Source organism: Maylandia zebra, linkage group LG12 (genome assembly GCF_041146795.1).
Source record: "Maylandia zebra isolate NMK-2024a linkage group LG12, Mzebra_GT3a, whole genome shotgun sequence".
Taxonomy (NCBI): Eukaryota; Metazoa; Chordata; class Actinopteri; order Cichliformes; family Cichlidae; genus Maylandia; species Maylandia zebra.
The window spans coordinates 22,183,416-22,204,740 of record NC_135178.1 but is presented as its reverse complement, the minus strand read 5'-3'; the positions used below and the strand labels follow the sequence as shown (position 1 = coordinate 22,204,740).

General features: G+C 39.4%; 1 protein-coding gene across 5 annotated transcripts in view; it reads right to left on the bottom strand.

The window, feature by feature from the left end:
- The window catches only part of vps13a (vacuolar protein sorting 13 homolog A), a 46,690-nt gene extending 31,508 nt beyond the window's left edge, over positions 1–15,182 (bottom strand). For all 5 annotated transcript variants that reach the window (XM_012918019.3, XM_012918021.3, XM_012918020.3 and 2 more), the window contains exons 1-35: positions 15,012–15,182; positions 14,196–14,239; positions 14,055–14,097; positions 13,859–13,954; positions 13,479–13,580; positions 12,152–12,261; positions 11,890–11,949; positions 11,742–11,801; positions 11,347–11,427; positions 10,997–11,042; positions 10,478–10,605; positions 10,185–10,291; positions 9,854–10,025; positions 9,127–9,189; positions 6,862–6,994; positions 6,650–6,744; positions 6,358–6,500; positions 5,999–6,200; positions 5,792–5,906; positions 5,290–5,426; positions 5,062–5,194; positions 4,560–4,677; positions 4,072–4,216; positions 3,627–3,735; positions 3,352–3,527; positions 2,942–3,098; positions 2,726–2,805; positions 2,561–2,620; positions 2,150–2,348; positions 1,842–1,958; positions 1,566–1,669; positions 1,207–1,374; positions 683–990; positions 421–568; positions 118–289 (exon numbers count right to left, since the gene is read on the bottom strand). In XM_012918019.3, coding sequence (XP_012773473.3) covers positions 118–289; positions 421–568; positions 683–990; positions 1,207–1,374; positions 1,566–1,669; positions 1,842–1,958; positions 2,150–2,348; positions 2,561–2,620; positions 2,726–2,805; positions 2,942–3,098; positions 3,352–3,527; positions 3,627–3,735; positions 4,072–4,216; positions 4,560–4,677; positions 5,062–5,194; positions 5,290–5,426; positions 5,792–5,906; positions 5,999–6,200; positions 6,358–6,500; positions 6,650–6,744; positions 6,862–6,994; positions 9,127–9,189; positions 9,854–10,025; positions 10,185–10,291; positions 10,478–10,605; positions 10,997–11,042; positions 11,347–11,427; positions 11,742–11,801; positions 11,890–11,949; positions 12,152–12,261; positions 13,479–13,580; positions 13,859–13,954; positions 14,055–14,097; positions 14,196–14,239; positions 15,012–15,111 — 4,231 coding nt within the window. In that variant the 5' untranslated portion in view covers positions 15,112–15,182. The remainder of the gene's footprint in view (positions 1–117; positions 290–420; positions 569–682; positions 991–1,206; positions 1,375–1,565; positions 1,670–1,841; positions 1,959–2,149; positions 2,349–2,560; positions 2,621–2,725; positions 2,806–2,941; positions 3,099–3,351; positions 3,528–3,626; positions 3,736–4,071; positions 4,217–4,559; positions 4,678–5,061; positions 5,195–5,289; positions 5,427–5,791; positions 5,907–5,998; positions 6,201–6,357; positions 6,501–6,649; positions 6,745–6,861; positions 6,995–9,126; positions 9,190–9,853; positions 10,026–10,184; positions 10,292–10,477; positions 10,606–10,996; positions 11,043–11,346; positions 11,428–11,741; positions 11,802–11,889; positions 11,950–12,151; positions 12,262–13,478; positions 13,581–13,858; positions 13,955–14,054; positions 14,098–14,195; positions 14,240–15,011) is intronic.
- Positions 15,183–21,325: the final 6,143 nt, after the last annotated feature.

Below are 21,325 nucleotides of genomic sequence, written 5' to 3'. Positions count from 1 at the left end.
TGTTTTTTTGGTAAAAAGTTATCTGACCAGGCTGTTAAATCATATGTCTATATTTAAAGCTCTACCAAACACACATAACCATATCAAACATAACCATATACAACAACAACAACTTACTGCTGGGTGGTCCAGTGGTGCCAGACTCCTGGGAGTCTTTGTTGGATACAGAGTCAGAGGACGGGTCAGTGGCAGGCAGAGCAGCTGGAGGTGGACCAGCATCAGACTTCTCTGACAGGTTCTCATTCAGAGTCCTCAGGACAATGATCATGTCATTCTGGCATAGGAGCAGCTGTTGGGAACATAGAGAGATGATTTTGATAAAACTATTTTTAATTCTCAATATAAGCCTCTACACAATCGTGGGATTAAAAATCAAAAAACAAACAAACAGGTAAGATATATGAATATATATATACTTACACTCATGGGCTTTAGATGGACCCCAATATCTATGTCAGGTATTTCGTGGTACCAGCTGGAAGATAGATTTCTACGGATTTCCAAGTCTAGGCTCACTGGCTTCAGCAGTTGGATCTCTTCTTCAAAACGTTCATTTTTAAATTTGGCTCTGAAAGGAACAAAAACATAGATTTACAAAGGTCTGTCGGAATACTGCAAATTCTAATCAATCACAAACACAAGCATGCATATTTTTTAAATAATACCTCCCACAGAAACTGACCTGAACATCTTAAGGTCAGTCAGTCTCACAGTCATTATATCCACAACAGGTGGGATGCTGGCATCTGATTTACAGGGTTGCTTGGCAAAACGATTTTTGATAGAAAGCAGACCAAGGTCAGCTACAATGCCATTTGATGAAGAGGAGGACTGGGGGAGGAAGATGATGGGTGCATTGAAGTGGACATCAAGAGCGATCCGAGTGGTCCGTTCAGCCAGTTCTTTCACGCCTGATGCTGCTTTTTCTGCAGCCTGAACTGTTACCTCAGTTAGTGCCTCTTTAGCCTCCTGGAAGTTATTGACAAACTCCTGTAAGGAGATGGGGTGGGGAAAAATATTTTTGGAGAAAAATTAATAAGATCAAGTTGGAATGCAGAAATATACAGAGGTAACGTAAATAATTATATTTATAATTATAATTTTATTATTACCTTATCTAATAAATTAAAACACCACTTCAGTTTTACATGTGATAAAAATTGATAAGAGCAACAGATTAATTCTGCCCAGAAACGTGATTCTTACCAGTATAGATGAGAGAAACTTGTTGAGGAAGATGACCTGAATGCAGCCCACACTTAGTGTAACAGTAGTGTCAACGTTAGACATGTCCAGATAGGCATCTCCTTCAGTCGCATCTGTATAGTTTACCATGTGGAAGTGAAACACTTCCTTATCTGCTATGGACACAGCCTAGAAAAAACAGAGTGGCACAGAAAAAGTTGTTATTCAGATTTGCCTGTGCCACATGATCAGCAAGTGACACAAAACAAAAACATAACAAATGAAGACCAGAAACATCAATGCGGGAAACAATGACCATTTCTTTTGTGTTTTTTTTTTAAGTACAATGGTAAACATTCATAAGCACTAGCAGTCGGTACCTTTTTGTAAAAAGCTTCTTTGTTACAGTCCAGAATCACAATGTTCTTCAATTTGGCCGAAACCTCCATCCCCTTCTTCCTCATCAGGACCTCGGAAACCAGACCTAGACAATTACGAAAGCCCCAAGTTGTACAATGAATTGAAGATTTGACTAGAAAAAGTTCATTAGAAAACTCTATATACAGCAGAGTATAGCAGAAATAATAAACAATTAATAAATCCTATTGAAAGCACTGCCAGAGTACCTAGTACACAGAAAACTCTTTCTTTCATACCTTCAATACTGATCTCTGAGATCCTGGCCTTCTGTCCTCGAATGAAAACTTTAAGGCAGCGGAGATCAGTTTTGATATGCAGATTAACCACATCTGCAAATTTTGACCTTTTTGAAGCTGGGGGAAAAAGGTGAAGGACAAGAAATAAAGACATTACCTGCAAAAAAAGGAAATGTATTTCCAGTGTAACATTTAACCTTTGATACTGCTCTGAAAATCTGTTTCATTAACTGTGAAATATCTGCTCTAGTAGTACAATGTTCTCATAAATGGTGAGACAATAACAGCGTGCAGATAATATCAGTTACGTTTTTTCTTGGTTACAGCAGTTTCCTCCTTTTTCTCTTCCTCCTTCTCTGCTTCAGCATCGTCTTCCTCAGGGATAGTGGGAAGCTCCTCCTGCTGTCCTTCCTTCTTATTAGATTCAGGAAGGAGCTTACTGAGGAAGTTCATGGTATTGAGGAGAGCCTCCGTATGGAGGTGAACATCCAGTGATGAAAAGGTCACCTGATGAAGAAAATTAACCTTTTTGTCTGAAATGATATTTTGATTCTTCTACCCATTATTAATAATTACTGTAGAAGAAACACTGCTGTTAACTGTGGCCTATTTCATCATCTCTCAGCATGCCCTAAATAACATCATGCTATAAATAACAAAATGGGAACATTAAGTAAATAAAATAAATATTATTGCTAGGTTATTAACATTTCCCTCACCTTGATGAGCTGCTCAGTGTTATTATATTGAGACTTGAAGTCGGGACCATTCTTGTCAGCCTAGAAAAATTCATCCAATCTTTAAAATTAAGGTGATTTTCCACAGTTTTAAAATATTTATAGAAAATATTCTGAAATGTTTTCACGTAACGTATCCCATATTACTTTGATATACTCCAGAGTGAGCAGGTCGACTTCTTTGTTGTCCAGTGTAGTGATCAGCTGTACTTGCTTGTCTTCAGAATCTGTGCAAGGAAAAAACAAAACATGCCTAATAAAAAATTAAGCAAAGACTGCCCTGATGATTTGCACATTTTTATTAGGATAACTGTAATCATCAAATGTTTAACAAAAATTAAGGCGTTGCTGGTATCTACTGACCCATGTATTCAGGACACTTGAGGCAGATCTCTCGCAAGTAGGTATTAGACGTCATGTCAAAGGTGCGCAGCTTCAGCTCAGTGCCCAGACCCTCTATATCTAAGTGGAGCACCGTAACCTCCATACTTCCAGACAAACGACAGAGCTGAACAGAAAACTGGACAAAGAAGACAGAGAGACGATGGAAAAATGGGAAAGATGATGATAAAGGTGGTCACAAAAATAAAAGGAGGTGGAGAAATTTAACTGAGGAATGCTAAAGAGAAAAGGCAGAGTTTGAATTTTCTTTTTCTTTTTATCTCACACAGAAATAACTAAAATGACTGATAACAAGGTTAAATAAAAATAATTCTTACAGAATTTAATAACTATGTTTAATTGTGCAGAAAGGGAAAAAAATATTTTTGTACCTCACTGATCTCAAATGTCATAAAGAAGTCAGTCATGTTCTTTTGTGCGTCTTCCTTGATGAGACTTTTTCTTTTGCTTGCATCGACATAGCGCAGCGGCATGGGATTGTCTGGAAAAAATGGTTTCTCCCCGATGGGAGAGCTGGGCGCATCATAGAACAGATCCTCCTCTGACCCTGGGATATAATTAAAAAATAAACACAATCTGTGGTAGGAATACACACAGGATTTTTAAAGATATTTAGCAGTAGGACCAAAACAAAACTGTGTCTTACCTAATGAGGTGATGCTGATGGTCTCACATGACTCAAAAATGAGAGAAGAGCGTTGATCAAAGTTCAGAGGTTTTCTGGGAGTGAGATGAGGGGTGAAAGACTGCCTAGGCTAAAAAAAAAAAGAAAATAAATAAAAACAGTTGTATTAACAGTGTTAGTAATAAAATCTATCTTTACTTTTACTAGTCAGGCAATTCCACCTCAATATTCAACTATTTGTATATTCATTCAATGCAAAACCCTCAAGCCTTCAAATTTGAGATGTTTTTCTTTTGTTTGCTTGTTTTGCTTTTTTTTTTTTTTTTAAATTGGGGAAAAAATGAACCATCTCAGCTGAGGCTTCCTTCTCATTCATAGCAGCGATCATCATAATTCAGTTCACCCAACTGTTGCCAAATTTTAGTGAAATCCAGAGAGGACCATCTCCATAACCCTCTGATCTTACCTTTGGAGTTGATGATGGAGCATTGCCACGTGTAGCAGGTTTGCTTTCAGGCAGCGGGATACTGTCCACCAGCTCCAGAACACTTCGAAGTTTTACATCAGAAATACGAAGAGACAACAGAGGAAGCTCTCCAGACATCTTATATCTATAAAACACATACACAAAGATGCAAACAAAACTTATAACCTGAAACTTAAGCTTACGTAATACTCTTAGCTCTGGTCCTTACAAGATAAATATTTTAAGTTGTGTATCTGAACCCGCACTATATTTATGAATATTTACTAGTGTTAGAATCCGTCTTCAATACTGCACTTTTTTTTCCTGTCTTTTCTCTTTTCTTTTTTTTTACAGTGAAACTTTTCAGGGGGGAGGGGGGGAAAGAAAAGTATTAATTTCTCCAAAGAAAAGGGTTAAGAGTAAGTTCAGATTTTCGTACAAAGATTTCATTTAACCATCAGTTGACTGTCAACCAGAAACATACTTACTTTGGCATGCGGGAGTCTTTGTTGATCATTGCCCTGCTAAAAACCACCTTTAGATCCACTGGCTCTAGGATGTGGAGGGGTGACTGTTTCTGTTTGCGGGCCTTTTTCCAGTTACCATCTATCACATAAAGATAAAGTTTTATTATTATTTATTTTTACTGAGTCCAAACAGAGGCAGAGTAAAAACAAGAAATATGTCTGTTGGATCAATGTGTAAGTTTAGCAATATCCCTTCCAGGACACAATACCTGAAATCAATGGAATATTTTTTTGCTAAGACATAGTAAAGCCATTAGAGCTACAAGTGCCAATCACTTTCATAAAGACATTTCCTCAATGCTGTCTGTATGACTTTTTTTGCTGTGTAAAACCTATCAATACAAACAAAGCCTAAGCTTAGTGATTTTTAAACAGTAGTTAGAATAAAAACAACACCTCATCAATCAACATTATGTGTATCAGTCAAAAATGTGTTACAACTGTGTTGTGTATGTGTGTGTACCTGGTTTGCTATAAAGAAACTGTAGGCTTTCAAGTTGTACATCAAAGCTATCGTAAGCTCTGGACATGATGTCCTCAATGTTGCTGGAACTCACACACAGCTGAGGTAGATGTTTCCTGCTTTGACTGGACATCTGTAAAACCACAGAAACATGAAGGCATATATTGGTAAGTTACCTTGGATTTCCAGCCTGCTGTCAATCTTTATTCACATTTGACACTTCCCCACCTTGAAATGACCAAGATCCAACAGCAAGATGTTCTGAGTGCCATTGTAAAAACCGGTCTGTGGAATGATCACGTAGGAGGCCATCAAGTTCACCTTCAGGTCGAGAACCTTCTGTGTTTCAATCACATACAGTAAACCTGAAATATAAAATGTTAATAGGTTATCAATAGTAGTTTTGTCTCCAAAGGTGGGTGAATCTTATTGTTGTGGGATTCATAAAATTAACTAAATGTGTGGTTTTGTTTAATGAACCCTGAGATTCTATTAATTTAAGTAATGTTTAAATGGCAAATTCACCTAAAAGTTCTAATAAGGAGAAAACTTCAATAATGAAAAAAAAAACCTTGAAAAATCTTCCAAAGCCCTCAGGAAACAATCACTTTCAAGAACATAAACAGGAAGACTAAACAAGGAATGTAAACATTCGCCCATCAAAGACGTCCTTAGAGATCCTAGAAGATTAATCATGATAGCAGATATCTGCAGTTTATCTTAAACTCACCAGTGGCTGTGCGGTCTCTAAACTGCTCCAGTTTCATCAGGGTTGCATTCGTGAGCTCATCCAGCTGCATGTCATCAGGAGGCCTGAAGAACGCTGATATGCTGTTCACAGTTATCTACACAGACACACAGAGTCAAATATGTATATATGTACTGCTTTTGAGGGTTTTTATTTTTGCTGCTCATTCACACTCAGTGAACCACTCACAGCATCATAGATGATTTCCAAGGGTTGTGATTCTACGTGAAGCCGCTGGTTAGCGCTCTCGTCCAGGGGGTTGGTCTCAAACAGGATACAAAGCAGTGGGGTCCCTGCTCCTATGGCTGCCTTCCTTGATGAAAGGAGAATTGGTGGAGGTTGCTTATTGGTGAGGCCAGTGACCTCAAACAAAGTAAGCTTGGCTGTGATTCTGGGAAGAAAAGAAAAAAACAAAACAAACAACACACACACACACACACACACACACACACACACACAAACAAGCTAGTGTTATCAAGTATCTACCCTTGTGGAGAAAAAAGACCAGCTACAAAGTTGTTATTTTGTTTTAGAAGGCTGGAACAAACTTGATGGCTTGTGCTCCAGGTCTCTGTGTGAGTGTGGAGTACAGCTCTCCCACAGTCAGCCTGATGATCTCGTTTTTGTCCTTGTCATCATTAATTGACACGGACAGTTTCTCCATGTGGAAGTTGACCTTCATGTTCTCAAACTTAAAGATATGACACAAAGAGTATAAAGATAAAGTAACAGAATACTTGTTTTTTTTTACAATTGTAATATTTGCTTCTGTGCGACAGATAACCAAGTGGAAGTGTATTATTAGTAATTGAGGGGGTGTCGTGGGGGAAAGTGACTCACATCCTTTGGCAGGTTGGGATTAGCAGCAGTCTCGCTGTATCCAATGGCAGTGTAGAGTTTGGCTTTCTCAGCAGGGGTTAACAGCTCATCAAACCCTGACACAGAGATGGTAAGAAGAATAAATGGAACGGACATAGGAGGAGTAAAAAAGCTAATATTACAGGCTGTTACTACAAAGACATTCCACATGTACATGTCTATCTGTAACCTACCTCCAGTCTTAACTTCTTTTCTTTCTGTATCAGGCTGTGCCCCCCAGTTCCACATCCAGCTGATCCAACCCTGAGACTCTTCTTCCTCCATCTTCATCCCAGGACGGTAAATACGCAGGCCTGCTTTACTTGCCTAAAGAAGGAGACGAAACAAAATGTCAAATGCTTCCCCCTTTTCACTTTTCTGAGGAAAGATGGCAAGGAAAAAAACCTGACCAGCCCACAAATGATCTGTTAGCATCATTTATCCCTCAGATGGAGGCCCAACCCATTTTCTAAAAAAGATTATTAAGGTAGTCGGTCCTGACATTTTAACTATTTTTAATAGTAGTCTCAGTTCTGGAGTAGTACCAACTGGATACAAGCACGCTGTAGTGCAGCCAATAAACCGAACCTTGATTCTTCTGTTCTTGCTAATTTTAGACCTGTTTCCAAGCTTCCGTTTCTGTCAAAAATTCTAGAAAGGATTGTATTTGAGCAGCTCCAAACCTTTCTAAATAGTCATAATATTTTTGAGAAGTTCCAGTCAGGCTTCAAAACCCACCACAGCACAGAAACTGCCCTCCTAAAAATACTTAATGATATTTTATTAATCACTGACTCAGGAGACCCAGCTGTGCTCCTGCTCTTAGACTTAACTGCAGCCTTTGATACTGTTGACCACAGCATTCTGATCTCCCGTTTGGAGCAATGTGGTATCAAAGGTATCCCCTTGGAATGGTTTAGGTCGTACCTCTCCGAGAGGACTTTTTCCGTGAGCCTTGATGATTTTATTTCTTCCCCAGCTCCTTTTACTTGTGGTGTCCCGCAGGGTTCCGTATTAGGCCCAATTCTTTTTTCAATCTATATTTTGCCCCTAGGCCTGATCTTTAGGAAGCATAACATCTGCTTTCACTCTTATGCCGACGACACCCAGATTAATCTTCGGTTTAATAGAAACACCTCCACGCCCATGGAATCGCTAGTCAAATGTCTTGACGAAATTAAAACCTGAATGGCCTCAAATTTTCTTACCTTCAATGAGGATAAAACTGAGGTAATTATTTTTGGACCAAGCTGTAATTTCAATGCGCCAGATTTGGACTTATGTAACCTAACATGTGCTGTTAAAACGCATGTAAAAAACCTGGGGGTTTTCTTGGATAACAAACTTACATTTGAGAAACAAATTAATTCAGTTGTCCAGCGGTCCTTTTTTAAATTAAGGCTCCTATCCAAAGTGAGATCTTTTTTATCTTTTAAAAACTTGGAACGAGCAATTCATGCGTTTGTTTTATCTCAACTGGATTACTGCAATTCACTATATGTGGGTGCCAGTCAGTCCAGCTTGGCTCAGCTCCAACTTGTACAGAATGCTGCAACTCGCCTTTTGACTCGTGTGAAGAAACACCAACATATTACTCCGGTGCTTGCTTCCCTTCATTGGCTTCCAGTGCGTTTTAGAATTAAATTCAAAATCTTACTTTTGACTTATAAAGTGCTAAATGGCCAGGCACCGGACTATTTGTCTGACCTTTTGCAACTTTATACGCCCTCTAGAGCCCTTCGATCAAGTGATCATCTACTCCTTACCTTACATAAGTCTAGGATGGTTCAGAGGAGATCGGGCATTTGCGGTTGTGGCACCAAAAATGTGGAATGATCTACCTCTCCACATTAGAAAGGCCCCAACTGTTACTCTTTTTAAATCGCATCTTAAAACACATTTTTTTACTCTGGCTTTCGAAACTGTATGAGAGTTGCCAATTCTTTTATCCTAATTTTCTTTTAATTTTCTTACCTGTTGTTGTTGTTAATGTCATTGTTTAATTGTTATTTTGTACAGCACTTTGATCAACTCCCTGTTGTTATTAAATGTGCTTTATAAATAAATAAATGAAATGAAATATAAGAGAAATTGTGCAGAATATGTAAATTTACAGTTAACGGCACAGTGCTGCACCTTCTGGAACCATGGCAGCCTAATCCTCAACCCCCTACATTCCTTTGCTTACTGTATAATTATCGATTATGTGCCTAATTTGGCCTTTTGGCTTGCTGGAACAAACATACGCCAGCACCAAGTTGCTGAGAGGCACTGTACTGTGCATAGTTCCAATGAATCTCAAATTGTTGTCCTTTTTTATGGATTTGTGCAACAACTTGAGATCACAAGACAAAGCGCAAAATGTGATCCAGCCATTACAGTTTGATCAATTCATAAATCAGACACAAGGTGTCTAAGCTTATTGAAGTTCTCTCAGTTATGTGATACAAAAAGCTTACCTCCACTTCAGCCTGCTGTCTGGCCAAAGTGATGTTAAAAATATCCAAAGTCTTCTCGGGCTTCTAAGAATAAACACAAAAGAAATCGATTAGAGCTTTCACTAGATTCTATAATTACTACAGTTCTATTTTTGGGGAAATATGATACTAATAAAAATAGAGAAGAACTTGAGAACACATTTAATTTCAGATGTTAAATTCAATTATTTTCAAGTCTATCTCAAAAACTCAGCATCAAGCTCTAATGCACTTCAATCAGTCCCTGTAGGCTTGAATACTAGATATCTTTGTGAGCAATTATGGCTAGAAATATGACAGACATCACTTTAGAAAGCTACTGAGAAGTAATACTATTGTAATCAATTACTTCCATATTATATTAGCTTTACTTTTGACATAGGCCTTCAATTATGATCACTACAGTCAAGTAAAGCAACTTTCGCAAGCATTTGTCTTATAACAGTGACAACAGGTATGAAATGTATATTAAAACAGAATTACTGGTAATATTAGTATATCAAATTAAACTCAAAACTTTCACCTGTCTAAACTGTTTATATGCAGCAGGGAAATATAAAAAATTATAATAATTATAATAATTCAAATGTTTTAGTCTTAAGACAATAATGTGAAAACATAGACTAGAAAGGCAAACAGTCCCATAGTCTCTCTGTTTATTTCCTTTTTCCCTTTTCCCTCTCCCCTGTTCAGTTTAGTTCCACCCCACCTCTAAGTCTTTGAGAACCTCATCGCTGGGTTTCTTGCTGGTGATCTTTGTCTTGTAGAGCTCTCTGTAGCTTTTTACCATCTGCCGGTGTCGGCGAATGTGTTGCCATGACCACATGTGGAGACCTGGCTTCACATCTATCTCCAAGACGCCTGTGATCACATACTTCCACCTGGAAATCAGGGAATCAATGTAACAATTTGTAATACTAAGTGGACCGAATGTAATGTGGTAAATGACATGTACATATGGGATCCAGTTTTTGAAAAAAGATTACAGAAACACAGGACAGAGGAAATGATGTGATAAATATGTGACAGTGTCTTCTGACCATGTTTTGGCGTTCTTGTGAACATGGACCTCGGGTCTGTACTTCCTGTATGGCAGATTACGTGACATCATATCCACTGAGCACAGCAGCTCCAAGATGCTAATGTACTGGAATAACAGGAAGTCAGCAATTACATCATCACAAAGTACTCTAGTGCAGTTATTATCTGACATTGTTTATGTAGTTTATCCTTAACAACCCTCTTTAGCTCTCTCTTTCTTATAATATTCTATTTTAATGAAACTTTAACACATACAAGTTTAAACATCTCTATCACACACACACACACACACCTGGGCTTTGTTGAGTTCAATTGCCACCTCTCTGAGATTGACCATCAGGTCCACTTTAGGGGAGGAGAAATCCACATCTGACCTGGGATTCATCCGCAGTTTTGCATCAGCTGAAATGGGGCGAAAAACTGTGGAACAGCAAAAGGAATTAAGATGATTTAAGAATTGCAAATGTGAGCATTAAGATGGATTCACTACCTTTTGTGCTGCACATTGCAAATTTGCATCTATCTATAAAGAACTTAAAAAACTTTACCAATGTTGTCAGTTCAAAAATATGTAAGCTGTTGCCTTAAAGTGAAACTGAAAACAAAATCTGTTGAGATGTGCTGAAAATCTGGTCTCGTGACTCAGTGGTGGTGAATCAAACTCTGTGAATCACCCGGGGGGGGGGGGGTTGGTGCTGCAGTGGCATTGCATATCATCACAAATCATTTCTTCATCACTTTCTGTCTGCAAAATTTTTCATAGACGTTATGTAATGTGCTTTGAACTTAGTTCCACAAGAATGACACTCACTGAAGTCGTGAGAGGAGTGGACCTCCATGCTGCTCTGGAGATGTTGCTGTAAGAACGCAGAGGAAGTGAAGATTTATTTACATACTGTTTTTTTGCTTTGCTAATTTCTTGGCCTCCTAACATATTTGATTTCTTTTTTGTTTTGATTTAACTATAATGTATGGAAGAAACCCACTACTATATCATGTGTATGACATAGTGCTAAATGAAACACCTTTACATAACTCCTGTGTAACCGAAGATCTGTGCCCTGTGTGATCACAACATAACACTAGCATTGTGTCTTCCAGGAAAATAGGAGATGGCTAATTCCAAGTACATATTAATACGTTAATAATACAGTGACTCACCAGGGCCCGATCTGAAGTGTGACTGGAGAAAAGTACTGAGTTAACATTCCAGTAGGCAAACAGGTTATCTAGTTGTACCAGCTGAGAAAACAAGAAAGATAAAGCAATTAGTGATGAAGCTGTTTGCGATTACAAGAAAAAAAGCTGACAGTGTTTGACAAGGACTTCTTAAAGTTTTGCTTATGCTCCAAAATTATGAGGAAATAACACTGCTGAAAGAAAAATCAATGAAGTTTTCCAAGAGTTAGTCTTTAACTTCAGAAAACTACTTTAAAGCCAAAAACAAATGCTATTAAACGTGTATGTGGTATTTTTTATTAAAAACACCTACCTACCTTCCATACCACCTGTACAGTGGTGGTAAACAAGGTCGATAACATGGTTGGATTTCTTACCTTGAAGAAAAACTTGGACTTCTCATCTAAAAGACTGGGTCTCCACTTCGCGTCAGCTGTCTGTACGGTCAAACAAGCAGTGAGGTTCATTAAAAGCTTAATATCTAAATGTAAAATAGCATATAATTTGACAGGAAAGACACATCACCTGAAGGCTGAGGTTTTTCAGTGACACTCCAAATGACAAAGGGCAGTTTGGATTTGTTACCTGTCATTAACAAAAAAAAGGAGGAAAATAAAGAGCTAAGCCTTATGGTGTGGTTAAGACAAAAAATAAAATAAAATCAGTTCTTCTATTGTAAAGTGCTCTAGAAACAGTGTTTAGTTCATTTAAAGTGGAAACATGTATAAACTTGAAGGACCATAGATAAAATTGTACATTATTATGGTAACTCAGCTTGAATACTCACATGATCTTCATAGCGCACGTGGATGTTAGAGATCTTGACTTGCAGGTTTTTAATGACCTGAGTGACAAGCTTTTCCGTAAAAGTGTCCTGTTTCTCAAGCTTGGGATTCTCTGTAAAATGCAAACGATTTAGGTTTTGAGGCTCCAGCAGGTCCCAAAAATTCCTGAAGATTTTCTCTAAAGGACCTTCGATACACATTCACTGTGTATTTCTGTATAATTGGAATGACATTCAGCTGGCCTTAGCTCTCATGACTGCCTGATGAACTTTACAGATAACTAAATTTTACTTTCAATATTTTAATGATTATTTCTGACCTTTCCTTTTTTAGCATGTACGCAAATATTAGCTTACATAAGAATGTCAGTGAATCACATTGCTGTTAATAAAGCTGCATCTCAAAACGTTTTAAAAAAGAAAAAAAAAATAGTACACATTTTTATTTAAATTTAGAAATACAATACAAACCTACACTGTATTTTCACCTACATGCTGTAAATGGCAAATTTACAGCAGAAATTAAGATACAACACTTTTCACCTTGAAAGAGGACATAGTGTTATAAAAAGAATAGCTTGTAGATAGGCAGATACTTATGGTGAGGAGTTTACACACTCATCATAGGCATGGAATGAATGCCATTTCTTTTTAAACTCATCAAATATGTATGTTGTACAAATCTGGAAAAATACCAGTTCAAAGACATAATTAAGAGCCCAAATATACCCTGATATTCATGTCCAAGATGAGTGGTCAATTATTAAGTCAATTATCAAGGATAGATTTTTTCTAGCTAATGGCAAATGTATATTGTTGAAATGACAAAACCAGGCTGTCCCAAAATACAGCAACACAGCAGTCTACCACTACAAGGAAAGACAACTGCTGAAGTGGTGTGATACTCAAGTGCTAAACCACACATAACAGAAAAAGGGTGAAAAACGCTGGCTGCACAGGAACTCGCAGCCATACAAACCATGACCATATGACATTAAATCTGTGTGTGTGACTATACGACATATTTTATAAATTTTGATATTGCTTGTTTGTCTATGCAAAGTCAACACCAAATGTTCTACTGCCCACTGGCTCACGCACTGGAGCGCATGACTTATGTTTACACAGCCAGAGAGCAGCAGATGAGAGCCAACAGGAAATATCAACATTTGGAGTTTTTTCTCTAAGAACCTGTTGACCATGACAAAGGCTGTTTTCATACAAAACCTACAGGAAACACTGCCATACAAACAGATACACACTGAGGAGCTTTTCTATAGTAACGTGTTTACAAAAAACCTTAAAAAATAAAATAAAGATGCACCCTGACCTTGCTCAGCAGCCTTCAGCTTTGTCTGCTCTATCCGCTGTAGTTCCCTCTGGCGAGCCTCCTGAAACTGCTTCTCCTCCTTTTCTGCATCATACTTTATGCCTGAAAGAAATAGCACCAGAAAAAATGTGCATCTTTCTGTATTATTATATTTGATAAATACTTTTACTTTAATAGAATTAAATTATTTTAATGTATTTTTGAATCTTTAAAACATATTAACACAAGTGGCTTACTCAGCTTACCAAAGGTGTCCAACAATATTCAGCTACTGTGTGTCTACTAAATGTGGTTTTTCATTCATTTTATACACTGCAATGCCTACTGTGAATACTTGGATCAAATTTGTTTATTTTGATGCACATATTAAATCATCTTACTTGCTGTGGGAACTATAAGCAGGTAGACACCATCCAACGTGGCCTCCACGGATTGTGTGTATAGGTTCTTCCATGGTATCTTCAGTTGGAGACGCCCTAATCACAAAAACACCCAAGTAAGAAAAGGTTCTTCTGTACAAAGGTACTAAACTAAACAATTATGGTCAGTATGAGCCAGAGTAAGAGTAAGTCTTACCTATATGACCAGCCTTCACTTTAAAAGGAATATCAAGTTGGCTCTGCAACAAAGCACAATGAATAATAAATAAACACATATCTGTGAATGCCAGGATGTAATAACTAATGCTGTTTACTCACACACTTAACTGCAACTTACCAAGGCATTTTCCTTTATTTCAAGATTATTAAGCACAGCATCACCTAGAGGGCCAGGAAAACGTTGTTACTATGGTAACAGCATTATGGCTTACCATTTGGGTAAAGTGTAGCTCATATAGAAACTCAATCTAATTAAAGAGGTTTCAGGACTTTTGACTTAATGCAACTCGCACCATAGAGCTCCAATAATTCAAATCAATCGTAACACATTATTCATAGACATATTACTCATGTAAAACAGTCTATGAAAGACAACTCGTTTTTATACATTTGTTGATTAGAGAAGCTGGTATTAAGATAAAGTTTGGTAAAACAAAGTACTTAATGGTTTGACTTAGTTACTAGTTTTAAAAATTGATCCAGGTTCAGCGGCTAAAGCCAATTTTCAAATACTCATATTTGTGTACAGTGCCAAAGATTTCTTGGAACGAGTGGGTACTTAGTATGAAGCACAGTACCGAGTCATAACCTGGCTGTGTAAAAGGGTGTGACCTCGAAATGCATGATTCCCAGACGCTCGTATGCATGCAGTGCTCAAACAGACTTGCGGGAGCAAATAAGATAATAAAAAAAAAAAGATGACTGGAACAGTCGGAAATAACGCTGTGTTTCAATATATCTCGATGTCAACATTTGACTGCACTGTCTCGTTCACGGTGAACAGTTTAAACTGGTTTGGGGACGCGTAAAGTGACACTAACAGCTTCCTCAGCTGTTAGTGTCATACGCCTGGTGGCTAGCGTACGTTAGCATTTAGCTAGCTAGCTTAGAGAGCGAGCTAACCAAGTAAAATGACAAACACAAGTTCAGTTACCTCCCCATATGCCGAGCTTTAGCTGCGAGCTGTCAAGGTTGACAACGTAGTCCCCTAAAAATCGGTTGAGGACATCTACAACCACGCTTTCGAAGACCATTGTGGCGTTTCTCTCATCTGCCTATCACCATGTTTACATCCCGACGAGGACTCGTTCAGGTTCAGCGTCAGATTAGGACGTCTTCCGGGGGTGGGCGGTGCTTGACGTCACCTGTAACAGCTACTTCAGGAAACAGTACTAAGAAATGTCAAAGCCGTTATTTAATGGGATAATAATAAACTACACCCATACTTGGGAAATTGGCTATGAGTAGCGTAGTCACTGACCTGAGCTGCACAGCACAGTTGTCTTACACCTAGAAGGTCCTGGAGTCTGAATCCAACCCTTGCTGGGGCCTTTCCATGGGATGCTTAGAGGTTTTTTCCAGGTATTTAGGCTTCCTTACACAATTCAAAGACATACACGGGATGAGGTTAATGCGTGTGCCTGAAATGGTTCTAATAAGTGTAAATGTGAGTGTAAATGGTTGTCTGTCTGTGTTAGCCTTGAAACAAAGTAGCAACCTTTGTAGGGTTTACCACTTGCAACCCTGATTTGGATAAGCGCAAGACAGTGGATGAATGGAAGGATGGATTACATCACACCCATTACATCTTCTTGCCTACGTTCTGCTACACAGACAGACTCCTCTACAAGAACAAAGCACCTAGCTCTAAAATTAACCTGTTAACCTGACCTAGGCACATCAGAGGATCATCCCAGCACACCAGAATAATTACATATAATGTCATTATTTTGATAATTGAAAAGTTTAAATGTGTCCAAACTCCTCTGTGCTTATACAACTATAATACCATTACCTTAGTTGTGTAGTCATGATAGTAGTGTGTTTAAAAGCATTAAAATCCACCGAAACATATATGCTAGATTTTAAGAAAGAGTGTCAGTGTGATATTTTGAAACGCTATGTCATAAGCCTGAAATTCCCTGGCTTCCTCAAAATGGTTCACTTATCTCACAGTCTCGCTGACTCCAACATGCAACAAAGTCTAATGCTGTTTCATGTAGGTGTTGTTGAGCTTTTGGATAAAACTGATATCACTCCAAATGAAGGCTTGCAATAACGTTTAGTTGCTATTATATGAGCTCAGGCAACTGCTGCTTCAGTCTTTATGGCTGTTTTTGAAATTATGGATCATGAGTTTCACAGTATTAACTTGTATTGAGTAATTTCAATAGATATTAACAAACAACCTTTATTTGTCACATACACAATGATACAGAGTACAACATGTAGTGAAATGCTTGTGTCCGCGCTGCAGACAGGCTGCAGACGTGCCACTCCAGGGCTTGGTTTTAGCATGGGGGATCTAGCCATACTACTCATGTTACTGGATACAAGAACTTGCGACTCCCACTGCAAAGGTGTGTAGTCTTACCACTACACTATCCAGCTCCCACACATATTGTTATGGTTTTGAGTGGTTCTGGACTTTATGATGTACTCTTGAGTATCAGAGGTGTATTATATTCGGGTTCTATATGTAAATCTTTGTTTACGGTATTTCCTAGTGCTTCTGAGTTTTATTGTCTATGTTTCTTAGATTTTAGTCTTTCTTTAGATTCTGCTAGCCCACTAGATTCTGTGATACATATACGTTCCCCCAGTCGTGTCCTCGTATCTGTCAACTCTGTCTGTGCTCTGTCTCTGTGGTTGTCTGGTCTCCCCATTTAGTTGTGTCAAGTTATTCTTGTCTCCCCTGGTCAGTCATGTTTCTGTGTCTGTTTAGCCTTTTGTCTGTATCAAGCTCACATGTCCGTGTCTCTGCCTCAGCATTATGTTTCCTGTTCTGTTTTGAATGGTAAATGGTAAATAGCCTGTATTTATATTGCGCTTTACTAGTCCTTAAGGACCCCAAAGCGCTTTACATATCCAGTCATCCACCCATTCACACACTGGTGATGGCAAGCTACATTGTAGCCATAGCCACCCTGGGGCGCACTGACAGAGGCGAGGCTGCCGGACACTGGCGCCACCGGGCCCTCTGACCACCACCAGTAGGCAACGGGTGAAGTGTCTTGCCCAAGGACACAACGACCGAGACTGTCCAAGCCGGGGCTCGAACCGGCAACCTTCCGATTACAAGGCGAACTCCCAACTCTTGAGCCACGATCGCCATGATGCCCACGATGTCTCTCATCTTGTGTGCATTATGTTGAGTTTTGCTTCCTGCTGTCTCAGTCAGTTTCTGTTTGGCTCTGTTCCCCATGTGTCTCCGCTGTGTCTCGTTACCTCATTATTTAATATCTACATTTTCCCATCTTGCTGTGTGCTCTCTTGTTATGTGTTTCCTTGTAGCCAGACTTTCCTAGTTCCTTTAGTTTTATATTTTGTATCATTCACGCTCGTAAGATTATAGAAGTAAATCTGACTTTTTAAGTTAAGTTTCCACGTTTCTAAGTTCTTTTTTTAAGGTCAAGGGTCATATTTTTTTGGCTTTACGAATGTGAAATTGTAATAAATGAATAAAAGAAATCACTTTTGGAATCAAATTGAATCACTTAACTGATTTATTCAGGTAATTTAATTGTGTCAGCAGAAGAAACATTAGTACGAGGAAGACTGGGACTGAGACTGGTTTTATGTGGTCTGATTTGTATCCTCTAAGATTTCTAACTGCTGAGTTCAAAGTTCTGGGCACAAGTCATATTTACAAACCTCTACAGTTCAGACTTCATCACTCAGTACAGTGTTTAATATAAATGGCATAACAGGGCCGTACAATAGAGTAGCATGACAGAGATAAACAGAAGAGAGCGTATTTGGATATGGTTCAGCAGAGAAACAGAAGAGCTGACAGTTTTATGCTGAACATTACCAAACAGCTGCCTATTTGTACATCTTAAACAGCAACATTAACATTCAGTGCAGGCACATATTGTGACCATCTGATGAAAGTACAGTAAGTGTGCTCTAAACTCAAAGCTCTGCTGAGAGAAATATCTGCTTAACAGCTAAATGCCTTACTATGCTCAAGAGCTCATTGCTAACTAACATATTTGCTCACTGGTTGTCTCCCTTTTCAACATTTTCCTTTTTACACATTTTAATAGGTTTTTGGGGTTTTTTGGGGGTTTTTTGCCTGTCCCGTTTGGATCTTTAGCCATCAGAATTGTTGTCTGAAGGCCAAGAAAGATGCCAAGTGGATTTACTTTACCAAGTGGATCATCATGGCCTTGCCATATTGGTCCATTTGATTGACCTTTATTATAATTATGTATTTATTTTATTTTCAATTTTTAAAGATGGGACAGACATGACTGGGGAATAGGACAGGGAGAAAGAATGAAAGAAAGAGAGGGAGCGAAAGAAAAATAGAGGGGAGAAGAGATGGTGAGAAAGGGGGGAAGAAAAAACAAACAAACAAAACACCTGGATCACCTGTATGGAGATAAAAAAAAACAGAAGATAAAACAAACAACAAAGAGCAACATAATAAAACCAACACCATCACAATAAACTAGCTAACAGTAGATAAATTCAAATTCAAATTCAAATTTTATTTGTCACGTACACAGTCATACACAGTACGATATGTAGTGAAATGCTTGGACAACTGCTCGTGACCTAAAGAAAACAAAAAAGGAAAAGGCTATGAATAAGATAGGAAATAAATATGAAAAATTAAAAAGGGGTAAATTTAACTAAGAAGGAATAAAATATAAATTAAGGTTAAAAATGAAATAACTGTACAACACAAATTAGAATGAAGGGTAAATTTAACTGGGAAGGAATAAGATAAAATATATAAATTAAAGTTGAAAATAAAATAACTGTACAACAAAATACACAATATAGAACTATATAAGAATGTATGAAGAAATCTAAATATAAATAAATATATACACAATAACAGCAGCTGTACAAGTATTAACCGGAAATTAAGAATATAGTGACCAGTGTTGTGCAAAAACAATGTCCAGAATGTCCAGTGTGTGTAAGAACTGTATGTGTGGGTCAGTACTGTGTGGTGGTGTGATTGAGAGACCGTATCGCCTGCGGGAAGAAGCTCCTCCTCAGTCTCTCTGTGTTGGTCTTCAGGGAGCGGAATCGCTTTCCTGACCTCAACAGAGAGAACAGTCTGTTGTTGGGATGGCTGAGGTCCTTCACGATCTTCCTGGCCTTGGTCCAGCACCGCCTGCTGTAGATTGAGTGCAGGTCAGGGAGCTCGGAGCGGATGGTGCGCTCAGCTGACCGCACAACCCTCTGTAGAGCTCGTCTGTCCTGCATGGTGCTGTTCCCGAACCAGGTTAAGATGTTTCCCGTCAGGATGCTCTCTATGGTGCACGAGTAAAAGTTCCTGAGCACCTTGGAGGGCAGTTGGAAGTCTCTCAAGCGTCTGAGGTGGTAGAGACGCTGTCGGGCCTTTTTCACCACGGTGTTGATGTGACAGGACCATGACAGGTCCTGCGTGATGTGAACTCCGAGGTATTTGAAGCTGTCCACTCTCTCCACTGGGCACTCGTTGATGACGGGGGTCTGGTAGTTCCTCTCCTGCTTAGTGCTGAAGTCCACTATCAGCTCCTTTGTCTTACTGACGTTTAGAAGGAGGTTGTTCCTCTGGCACCAGTTCTCCAGATTCCTAATCTCCTTCAGGTAGGCCGTCTCGTTGTTATCAGAGATCAGGCCCACCACGACGGTGTCGTCAGCAAACTTGATGATGGTGGTGGAGCTGGTAGTGGCCACACAGTCATATGTGTACAAAGAGTACAGCAGGGGGCTCAGAACACACCCCTGGGGGGCGCCAGTGCTGAGAGTGGTGGAGGCTGAGACATGTCCGCCCATCCTTACTGCCTGTGGTCTGCCAGTTAGGAAGTTGGAGATCCACTGACACATAGATGAGCTGAGTCCCAGATGCTCCAGCTTGGTGGTGAGTGTGGAGGGAATTATGGTATTAAATGCAGAGCTGTAGTCTATGAAGAGCATTTTAACATAATTCCCCCTTCTAGTGTCCAAGTGAGTGAGTGATGTGTGGAGGAGATGAGAGATCGCATCGTCTGTGGAACGATTTGGACGGTAAGCAAACTGTAGTGGGTCCAGTGTGTCTGGTAGTGAAGAAATGATGAAGTCTCTGACCAGGCGTTCAAAGCACTTCATCACTACTGAGGTGAGGGCTACAGGGCGATAGTCATTGAGAGAAGCAGGGTGGGGTTTCTTCGGGACAGGAACAATGATGGACTCTTTGAAGCATGTGGGGATCACCGACTGAGATAAAGAGATATTGAATATCTCAGTGAACACAGGAGCTAGCTGGTATGCGCAGTCTCTTAGGATACGACCTGGGATGCCGTCTGGTCCTGCTGCTTTCCTGGTGTTCACTCTCTTGAAGGCTCTCCTTACTTCATGCTCGGAGAGGACGAGCACGTTTCCGGTGCTGGCAGTATCTTCCTGTCTGCAGCCGTTAGCGCCGCTAACACTGGCATTGTTGGAGACCTTAGCTGCAGCCTCGAAGCGAGCATAGAAAGTGTTCAGCTCGTCTGCCAGAGTCACGGCCGTGTTCGTCATACCGGTTGTTGGTGCTTTATAGTCCGTTATTGTCCTTAGTCCCCGCCACAGGCTCCTAGAGTCACTCTGTTGGAGTTGTGACTCTAGTTTCCTCCCGTAGCGCTGCTTCGCCTCTTTCACCGCCCTCCGCACGTTATATGACGCGGCTTTGTACGGGTCCATGTCCCCCGTTGTGAGTCCCGTGTTGTAGGCAGCGGTGCGGGATCTCAGAGCGTCGCGGATGGTTTTATCCACCCACGGCTTCTGGTTGGGAAACGTTGTGATAGACAGTAGATACTAAATATTACATGTTACTGTTTTTTTTGTTTTTGTTTTTTAATTTCACCTGTTGAGAATTAAAAAAGAAAACAAGCAGAAGAAAACGAGAGCAATAGAATAAACAACATCACGATGATATATGGGAATATAACAGTAAATACTAAATATTAAACATTATTGCACTGCACGTTGGATCGACAGCGCACAGTGTGCTTTGAGGTAGGAGCCAAAAAGGGTGTCGTTTGTGTGTGTGAGCACCCGTGTGTACACCTGTGAGCATGAACGCGCTTGTTTTTAAAAGGTTCCTTCATGTAATGATCTGCTAGAGGGCGTGGGGGGGCCACAGCCCCGTCCTCCAGGGCATGAAGCAGGTATGGAGGAGATCAACATTTTAATAGTTTTAAGACATCATAATTTTATCACATGTAATATACAACACATGCAGTTTTCATACTGTGATACAAAAAACTATTTTTCTGCCTGTTTATT